Source organism: Phycodurus eques, chromosome 15, assembly GCF_024500275.1.
Source record: "Phycodurus eques isolate BA_2022a chromosome 15, UOR_Pequ_1.1, whole genome shotgun sequence".
Classification (NCBI taxonomy): Eukaryota; Metazoa; Chordata; class Actinopteri; order Syngnathiformes; family Syngnathidae; genus Phycodurus; species Phycodurus eques.
The window spans coordinates 11735935-11747976 of NC_084539.1; the positions used below are offsets into that span (position 1 = coordinate 11735935).

Here is a 12042-nt window from a genome sequence, read left to right on the forward strand (position 1 = left end):
TTGAAGAATACAGAATGCTCATTTCACCACCGAGGGGAACCTCACTCTGTTCACTGGCCACCAGTCTGTGGTTTTAAAGACGTTCGGTTGACATACGATGTCTCAAGGTTACCAATGAAACGCAAAGAACTAGTATGCTGGACGGCTAAAGAATACATGGAGTTACCACCGTACATAACGTTTTTCATTTTATTGTTTCATATTTAGAGACAAGAAGTGTTTTTCGTACAAATATTTCCTGTTATTATGACTTCACTACTACGTTAGCTGAGGTACGTGAAAAAAAACGTGCCGCATGACGAAAAATTCTGAAACGTAACTATTTTGCAAAATTTACATCAAACTGCTCTGATTTCTTCTGCAGCCAGTTTAGGTAGCGGACTAGTTAGGCATGAATTACCGGCGCCCTCTGCTGGCTGCTGCCATGTAGTGCAAACCATTATGCGGCTATTTCAACAAGACTTCTGGAGGAGGCAGAGTAAACTTTCTTCGAATCCAACAAGATCAACATAATTCTCAACGGCGGATGTGTGACGCCTTGACGTGTTTCTTCAGAATCTTTGGCGCGTGGATGAAAACACATCCTGCGTATCTGCAATATTTTCTTCCCGAGCTGGCAGGTGGATGAAGAGATAACACGCACCAACTCGAGAACATATTGCTGCATCCAAGCATGGAAATCTTTTGACGCTTCAGATGCCAAAAAGTTTTTTCATGATAGAAAAGTGAAGATCCACACAAAAAAAAATACATGCAGGCGCTTTTTCAAAGCGATGCCCGACTCAAATTAGAAGCAACAAACAAACTGCCCGTTAGAGGAACATATACAGTCGTACCTTGACTTATAAGTGTCCCAACTTATGAGTTCTTTGAGTTATGTTCCATCCATCCATCCATCCATTTTCTGAGCCGCTTCTCCTCACAAGGGTCGGGGGCGTGCTGGAGCCTATCCCAGCTATCTTGGGGCAGGAGGCGGGGTACACCCTGAACTGGTTGCCAACCAATCGCAGGGCACATACAAACAAACAACCATTCGCACTCACATTCACACCTACGGGCAAATTTAGAGTCTTCAATGAACCTACCATGCATGTTTTTGGGATGTGGGAGGAAACCGGAGTGCTCGGAGAAAACCCACGCAGGCACGGGGAGAACATGCAAACTCCACACAGGCGGGGACGGGGATTGAACCCCGGTCCTCAGAACTGTGAGGCAGACGCTCTGACCAGTCGTCCACCGTGCCGCCACTGAGTTCTGTTGCTTGTTTGATTTTTTTCTGTTTTCTTTTGCTTTGTCTTGCAAGCAAAAAATTGACAAGGTAAAGCTGAACAAGGTTCAGGTAACTGCTGTTTTGTGCTCACATTTTTTTTTGGGCAAGTATTTTTCTATATAAAAAAAGAAAAAAATCAAACCATGGGTCCAAACAATGTGAGTGCTGATAAGAGGCGGATGACGTATATTCTATTCTCCCTGAGCATGCTGTGTGCAGTTGGGCAGCTAGCCAACAGTTTTTCAAAAATAGATGCCTAGAGTGCTTGCTTCAAGCTGTATTGCTACTCCCAGCTGAAGTTGACTGGATAACTAAACCAAACAGCAGAACTTTGCCTTACAAAAGTCTGCTCGCTAAATACTAACACACAATGGGAAATGCCATAGACAGGCTAATGGCTACTTATACACTGCAGAAAACAACCTATTTCTGCAACTTAGTTGTGATGGTCTTCATGTTTCATGAACAAATCTATGTGTATTATATTTATGTATGTAGAAAAGTAGAATACAGTACTGTAGAGTGCTATATTTCTTTAAAACACACGTTGACAACACGTTACAAATTTTTGTTCATTTCAGTGGGCAATCTGATTTGAGATACCAATTATTTGAGTTACTAGTGAAGCAAATTGAACTTGTAAATCAAAGTGCCACTCTACTGCACACCAACCGCAAAATGTGAGGAGTCGTCACCAAACGTGGGGACATTTCCATTTTCCATTTGTCAACTTTTGCATACTTGTGTGTGACGTGTGTCTGTACGGAGCTTTTTATAATTAAATGTCACACACATGACATCTCAATTAGAACGGCTGATCTGATCTTGCCCTCTACTGGGTTGGCATGTGAAATAAAGACTCGTTTCACAAGGAATGGTCATAATAATCGAGTAAGACATCAGTCGTTTGTGTGGAATTAGTTGTCGATTAATAGTCTTACGTTTTGAAGCGATTGAGGCTAAAATGAGAGTACACTACTTGGGTGGCCGTCGACTCTTAACTAGTTTGCTATTTAAAGAAGCTATGAGAAGTTGAGCTACAACCACGCTGTCACCCGCTTGGACTGGTCGCCGAGATGGCTGGTATTTGATTGACTGAGATTTGTCTTGTGGCAGTGGCCTCCACTTTCCTTTTTGTCTTATTTTTGGGTAGACTATTTATTTCTGTATTTCACTGAATTTTCCCAGTTTTTGTTTTGTACCAGGGAAAACTACTAATCCCAAAATTCCCCCTTTTACGGTTGGGGCAAATTCCCAACCTTATTTAAGGGCAACATATAACATACAAGTGTCAAACTCATATATATATATATATATATATATATATATATATATATATATATATATATATGCATGCATGCGTATGTCTGCGTAGCCAGAGTGACTGCTACCGTGTGACTGGAGTCTGGAGGGAAATGAGGAGGTTGCTCACTGTCTGCCTCATTAATGTGGGCCATCTGGAGCGAGGGCAGGGGGGGCACACACAGGGCAGCGCAGAGCAGAAACCAGGCAGGAGGGGAAAGACTTCAAATGGCGGAGAAGGTCACTTTCCACTTAAAGTTCCAAACTCTCCTCAACCTGAGCTTCTCTGTGCCGATGAGAGAAGCCTGAAACCGCTCATTGATTTGAAGGGACAAAAATCGAAATGGAATTGTGCCACAAACGAACAATGTAAGTATGTGCTACAGTTATGGGCCGATTTAGACCTCTGCCAAAGCTTAAATATTGATCATCTGCAAAGTCAATGAAAGGATCTGAAGAGGTGAAAAAAATCTCGATTTCAAAAAGGTTGGTGATGTTCACGTTAAAACAAGACAAACCGCAAATGTTCAATGACAGAAGAGGTGTGAAGCAAGAACATGGCTCGTTTACACAATTCAATTCTACCTTGTGCATTGCTTGCGAAATGGCGAGATTGTACAGTTACTGATTGGATGAGATTCTTATCAGGATGTACTGTGTACCGTGGATGAGATTGTTATGAGTATGCATACTAGGAAGGATTTTGAAAGACATGGCGTTTTATCAAAGAAAGAATGGATCCGACCCGCTTGAGATTCGTTCCTCATTGATCAATTAGAGTGGCACGGAAAACTCCATATCATACCTGGAATAAACATGACTTGTTTTTTTTTTGGGGGGGGGGTATGCGGCAATACAGAAGATCCCATTCGATCAAAATCTTTTTTTTCTTCCAAGTTGTATGCATAACATGGGTCAAAATGAGTCTGTGGCACAACAATACTGAACTATATTTATCATTTATAATGTACCTGTGGATGAAATAGCGAAGCTTGACGTCATTGTCACCAAAATGTGCATCAGCGACGAGGATCGCACGTGGACACATATTGAAGAAGAGCGAGCTGGAGCTTCTATACTCTCTTTATATTTTCGCCAACATCCTCTGAGCAATTTGCTCCTCCCTCGATAAAATCGATGCCGTGGGACCTTTAAATTGTTGTTAAACTGAAATGATTTTAGCAGGCAACTTTTACGTTTAAATTCGAATCAGTACACTTTTTTTTGCGTGTAAATTTCGTTTTAAGGCCCTCATTTAAATTCTCCATTATTCATGTGATATCAAAATACAGCAAACAAACCAACCAACAAGCAAGCCCTTGAAAACACAACCAGTCCCTACAATGACGGTAAATGTGTGCAACGGCGCTACGACGCAGCACACCGCACACGTGAAATCGTACGTACGTGCAGCTGAACTACACATAGCAAAACTAAAGAAATGGCAATTGAAAGGACTGATATTCCAAAAGTGTCAAAGAACAGCCAATGAGTTTCCACTCCGACCACATTCCCATGTTAAGAGGACGCTTTCTACCCTAATGATGCAGCATTAACTCCTAATTAGTTAGGTTGAAAAGTTAGATGTGCAATGAGTTAGCTAGAAATCCGTGTTGTCGTACGATATCAAGTCAGTATGCGGTGCGATGTGTGTGCTTTTGCTTCTGAAGGTGAACGAGCAAATGCCCCTCAGAGCTGACTGGACATTTTTTCACAGATGAGCACACACTCAAAACACAACAAATAAACGCGTAGAGCATTCCCTGCCAGCAGTGAGACTTTAGAACATGTGCTTTCTGACAGCAAGTGTGTGTGTTTGTGTTTGTGCGTCTGCGTGATCCGCTGATCAGAGGAAGCGAGCGGCTCTTGGAAAAGGCTCAGAACGACATCCGGAAAGGAAAGGAGCGTCATTATTACTCTAAGAGCGGCGATTAATAGGAATAATATTGGTTCTCCTACAATTTGCTCGTGTATAGAAAACTGGAAGAAAGCTATAGTATATTATATTATTATAGGTACATTTCACTGTATCATCCTAAAATAATTTATAACAATAAGTTATCCCTTAAAATGTATTTACATACATACATTGTTGTAATATCATAGTCAACAAACAGTTACATACTTATACATATATATATATGTATATATATATATATATATATATATATGTATGTGTGTGTGTGTATGTCATATCCACACGTACACACACAATCACACACTCACACATATTTTGGATACAATCGAGACGAGCTATTGCAACGCCGCATGAAGTCGCTGGACATTCTTCTTGAAGAGAGGAGTTCATGTGTTTGCTATTGCTATTAAAACCAGCCCATTCACGCTTTTCTCGTCAAATACGAGTATTGCTTTAGGGGAAAGTGCGCCCCGCCCCCCCACCCTCACAGTCCTCCTCCTCCCACCGTGATGTCTCCGCTTTATCGAGAAGAAGAAGAAGAGAGGAGCCGTCACCTTCTGCTGCTTGTTTAGAAATCTGTGAGTGCAGCAGCAAAAATAGAAAGGCAAAAAAAAAACAGGAAGGAAGTGTGAGCCGCCGCAGGGTAACGTGTAACGAGGTGGGGGGGGGGGTCCGAAAACTTGCCGTCTCCTTTAGAAGTCAGAGAAGAGATCCTGGGGGCCCAGGTGGATGATGAAGGGCGCGAGGGTCCGCGGCTGGTAGAAGGGATTGTCTATGAAAAGACCCCCTGGAACGACACACACAAAGACACGATAGTGACACATCTTGCATACAGATTGAGATTTTAACTACCATGAAAGTTATGGTGGCATTTGCACCTGCCACTTCCAGGACTGGAACCATTCTCGGAAACGCTCCAACACGCAAAAAAAAGGTTATTGGCAGGGTGGCATTTAGTACGCTTAAATTACATTGGCCACCAGTTATTAAGGGATAGTCTGACATTTGAAAATGGTTAATAGGAAGTTGAGAGTCATCATTAAAAATATATTATATCAAGTATGAAAATTGGCATACAGTCTTTATCCATCCATTTTGTATAGCAATTGTTCTCATTAGGGTGGCAGGTAAACTAGAGCCTATCCCAGCTGACTTCGGGCAAGACTCCGGACTGTTTGCCAGCCAATTGCAGGGAAGTGTATCGTCTTTACCGCGACCCGACCTTGGATAAGCGGAAGAAAATGGATGGATATATCGTTTTTACGCTAAAGCTAATGGCTAATCTGTTATATGCGCAACCTACTGTACTTCCGCATTCAGCAAAATGGGTCTAAGCACTTCCTCCCGGTTCGGGTGAATGGCAAAGGGGAACATGACAAAGCACCCGTAGGAACATTCGTTTTTTTTGTTTTTTAAACAGAAGATGTCACCACAAAGCCACCAAAGATGACGATATCCGATTTTTAGGCTTGCATATAATTGCTTTAGGTTTGCATATCATTTCATATTTGTATAAATAAATGATATACACTTGTAGGTAACTTGAGTCCATAGACACCAGAAAGCAAAATTTCAGCAAGTTCAGGTTCAAAACAGGTGCATGGTATTGCAGCAGGAAGCCCGCTAACCTGTTTTCCGTGTTTGGTTAAACAAGCAGAATGAGTGGACCTCAAGCGATCCGTTTTCTATTTCCCTTGTCCGCGTGACGTGAATGAGCTGGAGCCTATCCCAGCTGACTTTGAGTAAGCGGCGGGGTTACACCCTTGACTGGTCACCAGACAATCACAGGGGACATACGGACAAACATCCATTCGAGTTAACATACCAACACCCATTTGCACATGAAATGGCATCAATTTTGATACCAAAGCTCTCAGATTAGCCTCATAAATCCCCAGATGTGTGAAATATAAATAGAATAAGAAAATAAAACAACATACAAAAGATCGAAAATACTCATTTGCAGTTGTGAATGTGTGCCAAGGAGTAAATGCAGCAAGGATTTGGATCTACCAGAAATACAAAAGCCAGAGGCTTGAATTTCTTTATTTACATCATATTTCCATGGTCCTTTGTGGTGAAAATAATGAAGTGTTGCATTGGGGGCATTGGGGGGCTGATGTTGGGGGTGCAAAGCACTGTGCGTGCGAGTTTCCCAGTCTAACAGCTTCCGGAAAGAAGCCGTTCCTCAGCCTGGTGGTCCTGCACTGGATGGTCCGTAGCCTCCTGCCTGAGGGGAAAGGATGGAAAAGGGGTGTGCGGGGTGCCTCGAATCTTTGATGATGTAGAGAACCCTCTTTCTGCATCTGCTGGTGAAGATGTCTGTGAAGGCTGTTCCCCACAATCTTCTGAGCAACCTCGCTCGTTCTTTGCAGTGCCTTCCCCTCCGCAGCCGAGCAGCTGCCGTGCCACACCATGATGCTGCTGCTGAGCACGCTCTCCACCACACGTGCAGAGGCTTCTCAAGACACCGCTCCCCAGTCTGGCACGACGCAGCTTCTGGAGAAAGTCCTACACCTTCTCCTTGGTCTTCGTCAACTTGATCCAAAGATTGTTCTCTTTGCACCAGTCCACCAGATGTTCGACCTCCTCTCTGCACTCGGACTCATCATTGTTCGTGATGCGTCCCGCAACTTCTGGATTGTCCGCAAGCTTCACCATATGAGAGCTCGGGAATTTTGCTGAGCAGTCATGGGTCGGTAGTGTGAACAGGAGGGGGCTCAGCACACAGCCCTCAGTGGAGCCAGTACTGAGTGTGACGGAAGAGGAGACGGTGTTGTGGATCCTGACAGTCTGTGGTCAGATTCACAACTATGAACAATTTAGAGTCTTCAATTAACCTAAATTGCATGTTTTTGGAATGGTGGAGGAAGCCGCAAACTCCACAAAGGAACGCCAAAGCTGAGCTTCGGACCTCAGCCGTGCTAACTAGTAGTCCACCATGATAGAACAATTCCCTTAATAAATTTGCAGTGCAGCAAAGAAAGGCATAATAATCCATCAGCTAATGAGTTAAGAATTCATAATTGCCATTTGTGTTGATTTGTTGTTGCTGCCGTTTATTCCATCTCTGCTGTCAAAACAAGAATATTTTTTTCTCGTTACAAAGCAGCATATATATATTATTATTATTATTATATTATTATTAAACTGATACATCACCTAAAATTAATACACAACAACAAATCGTTTGGTTGTTCTTTTTCACCATTTAGGTAAATCCTGATCCCTTATTTTCAAAGACCTAAACAGCCATCACAACAAAGTGGGATCAATTTACTCTACCTTGTGAGGAAGTTGGAAAATGTCAATACTAAAATAATGAACAAATTAGTAGAACATTCTGTACTGCCAGTGATTAGACATTGCTTCCCTCCCCGTGAGCCCGTACTGCAAAACACGTCTGCTTATACGACGACGCACACGTCTGCCTGACGCTCACTTGCGCTGTAGTTGATGTTCTGTGGGACACCTGGCAGGTTTTAATCCTTGGGAGGTAATGGGATTGTGCAGCTGAATGCGGGATCTGACTAAAAGCTTTACAAATGGTCTCCTTGTTTTCAGCTCCCCAAAAGGGATGACATGCAATTAATAGAAAAGATTGAAATTCCATGCGCATGCACAAGGCAGGAGTATCAATGATTGGCAATTCATTGTCCTCTCATTAAGTGCAGCTTCAAGTAGACCTCGTTGGCAAAAGCAGAGCTTCGGTTTTTACTGAAAGTAGAGCAAATACAAGCTGTTAAAAAAAATCAATTGCACCAGTCAGATTTCCACTTTTACAGGAAATGAACTTTATTCAACATTGATTTTTTTCCTATACATCCCCTCACACAGCTCACATTAGTTTTATATTTTGCAGAGATTATGTGTGACGTATTCCAAAAGTAACCCCCTTCCAAGCAAAGAACAAACAAAGTAACAACAGATATAATTTAGGATGAGACAAAGTATAAATTTCACAGTACAAATACTTCAGGTGTTTGACTCCAAAATATAAACCTGCAGTATGTTTTAGGGGGGGAGGACAAAAAACACTTCACCATATTGACACCTGAAGTCTTTAATCCTCTCCCAATCGCTGAGAGTGTGGAGAAAGAAGAATAAGTGTCCCTTGAGGAAAAAGACTAGTAGGAGCGTTTGGTTTGTAAGTCTGGTGGTCTAAAAGAAGTGGTAGTGGGGAACGGGGTAGGCGGGTACTTTCATGATGGGCAACAGAAGCATTCTCTTGGGCAAACCTAGAGGGGAGACATGAGAAGAGCACAGCTCTACGTGAGTGAGTGTTGAGGCCTACAAAAGAGTTTGTAAATGCTCAGCTACGAGACGATGCCCTGCACGCTCCTCAGAGGTTGGATGAGCAGGCGTTGCCAGCAGCAGGGTTAGTTGTTACACATCTTAAAGCAGCGGACGGAGCTCGTGCGTGATTAGAAAGCAGGACGCAGTATTAAAGTTGGGAATCAGAACGATAAGAGTGGTTCTTCATGTTCATGGATTAGCAGACCTCACTGCTACAGTATTTGCCCATATCAATTCCACAGAGGAAGACTTATTATGATCAGCCAGCAGGCAGCACGTCGTAGCTCACACCAATAGCACGCAGGTGAGGCAACATAGCGCAACTTTCTTCAAATCTATCTGGACATCTAAAATGATGTGAATGAGGTAGATAAATATTACTAGAATAGCACTCAGCAGTGCAAAGAGCTCCAAAAGCATCTAGAGAGGATGCAAGGAGGAACCGTTTCTTACAACAAGAAATAACACAAGTCTCCAACAAGGATGTGTTTGAAGGTCTGACGATACCAAGGTTCAATCTTTGGACCGTACTGTGGTACCGTGACGCATGAGTTCAATTTACTCCGCGACCAAGCTGACAACCCAATTTACTCGCATACCAGCTCCCCACTGAAACGAATTGCCCCCAAAGACTGTCACAATTGTTTTGTTACATTTTTAATAGAGGGGAAAAAAGCACTGTATTGTAAAACATGAATATAAAAACGGAATAAAAGAGAATTTAAAGAAATAAACTGGTTTCATGAAGTGTACCGTCATTTCTCGTGTATAATGCGCACCCATGTATAATGCGCACCCCCAAAGTTGAGGGCTCGCTATGGGCTGTACGTGACCATGTGTGGATCTAAGGAGCTCTTATAGGTCAACAATACCATATATAGTAGCCTACGATTGTAACTCATTTCTGTATATGAGTCCAACGGACCGTGCTGAGCAATGAGGCCCATGGAAACAATTAGCAGCTGGAAAGTTATGGCCTGTTTACTGCAGTGGGGACTGTGAGTAGCTCACGCTGCTAATCTAAACAGAAATAAAGATGACAGCAGTACAGACTGCGCTTCTGCGGTTAATACAAGGCCCAAAATAGCCGCAGATTTACACTCACACTCAAATAAATATACAGGCGTAGTTCAGGAAATAATTTGTACGAAAAACAAATCCCGGCCATAAATACTGTATGAAACAATCAGTCCGGCGGTAAAGTAGTTCATTGAGCACCTTTCGTAACCTTGAAATGTCGGGACCATCGTAAAGCGAGGACCCCCTCTACTTGGCTCCAACCAGCAGGTGTTAGTTCGCTGTCTAAACAAATACTACATGATGGCTACAGCAGTAGTTTCATTCTTATGCTATGGCTGATGTTCGCCCAATGGATTTATGGTTTCTGATTTGTTTAGGGTGTTCCCTTCCGACGGCAGATACATAAGCCAAATTTATACGCAAGTAGGAATGTGTCATAGGCTACCACAAACCTACGCTAATGCAGTAGTAAAGTCATAATTACAGTGATGTTTTGTATGAAAAACACTTCCAGGCCATAAATATACCACAATGAAATGAAAAACAGCAAGTATGGAGGATTATGCCTTCTTGTGCATGATGACGTATTCTTACGACACTGTGCAAAATAGCCCGTGTGCCGTTCGTAACCTCAAAACGGAGAATGTCAGAAAAGTCGTAAACCGAGCCCCTGATCATATTTCTACAAGAAATGGGCTTCTGACTAAACTTCCTTGACCAACTTTGGAGAAATTCTGTCAAATGATCTGTAATCAAAACAATAAATTGGAAAGAAAAAGCTTTCTGTGAAAGTTCTGGTCTCCCGTTTCAATGACAGCACTGTATTGAGCAGAATTATGCAGCCCAGAAGACTCATGTCATAGCAGGGTTCAATGTCGCATAGCTGATTGTAGGTTGATCTTCATTAGACAGACTAGTTGAGACAGACTCAACAGCACCTCTGGTGTTGCAGTAATAAAATATTCTGCACAATCGACAGACTTGTTAGCAATCATTTAATTGATTATTGCGCCCATCTCTACTTCCTTCACCTTTTCTTCTATCTCGTATATTTGAATAGAAGCTGCTGGAGCACTCTAATTTCCCTTTGGGATTAATACCAACTCGTTTGATTGTAGCTAGGGACCAGAAAGTCAGACAGCAGTGCTTGGCTGAATATCAAGTGGGGGGTGGACGCTTAGCCAAAGAGCACATTCCTTTGAAGATCACACACCAGACACCAAACGCACATGCACACAGGACAGAAAGCCTGCAGCCCTGATCAGCATTTAATCAATTGGACAAACACAAAACACTTGAAGGAAAGATGTTAGAGTCAAATCCAGAAGATTTTGAACCATTAGGATGATTGCAGATGCTGTTGAGTGAGGCCTGCATGTAAAAAAAGGGTGGGAAGAAAAGTGACAGGCAGGAAGTGGGCGCTGCAAAAACAGGAAACAACAAGTCCCACGTACCGTAAGCAGGAGCAGCTGCGGCGGCGGCGGGGCTGTAAGCGTACGGCGTTCCGAAGCCTGTTGACGAGGCGGCAACACTGTCAAATCGCACACTTGTAACATCTTACAAACTGATTACACCTGATATCTAGTAATAAATAACAAAAATGACTTACCTGGCGTAACGTATCCTGGTGCTGCGGCGCTGACGAACGCTCCCCGTGCGAGGGTGGCTCTTCCTCTTCCTCGGGCTACCTGAGCTGCCACTGCTGAGGCTGCTGCTGCCGCAGCCAAAGCTCCTTTGGTCTGAATGTAAGCACACAATGGAGATTTCATGGTGAATTAGCTTTCACATAAAAAAAGAGCGGTTGTGTGTTTGCTAATTAGAGAGCACAAAAGGCAGAAAGCAGCACAACAACTCTCGGCAGCTAATCTCCGTGCTACTGTAAATTGTGAGTTAAGGGTGCGCTCACACTGGGCCAAATGCATTGATTATATGCATCACGTTTCCCGCAGATAATCTATGTTAACAAATAATATATCTTGGATTAACTATTTATACCAGTAACATATAGTGACAGGCTGAACAATTAAATGCTCTTTCACTAGAAGGCAGACCAGTGTTTCTACGTGTTTGCGATTCATACAACAGATTAATAGCTTGGTGTTTAACTAAACAGGCCCAGATTTCACATTAGTCAATTAATCAGTAAACCAAGACAAAATTATCATCTATGTCACAGGTGCCACGGCATTTTATGTGGCCCGCGAGAGTGTGCGTCGACTTTGTGTTTCTTGCTAAG

At 42.8% G+C, this 12042-nt stretch overlaps 1 protein-coding gene across 4 annotated transcripts in view; it reads right to left on the minus strand.

Moving 5' to 3' along the window:
- Positions 1–4981: 4981 nt before the first annotated feature.
- strbp (spermatid perinuclear RNA binding protein) overlaps positions 4982–12042 on the minus strand; it is a 78454-nt gene continuing 71393 nt past the window's right edge. For 3 of the 4 annotated variants that reach the window (XM_061698770.1, XM_061698768.1, XM_061698769.1), the window contains exons 17-20: positions 11416–11545; positions 11261–11317; positions 5175–5277; positions 4982–5066 (exon numbers count right to left, since the gene is read on the minus strand). In XM_061698770.1, coding sequence (XP_061554754.1) covers positions 5183–5277; positions 11261–11317; positions 11416–11545 — 282 coding nt within the window. In that variant the 3' untranslated portion in view covers positions 4982–5066; positions 5175–5182. Of the gene's footprint in view, positions 5067–5174; positions 5278–8260; positions 8729–11260; positions 11318–11415; positions 11546–12042 lie in introns of those variants that run through there. The other variant, XM_061698771.1, reaches the window with a different exon arrangement.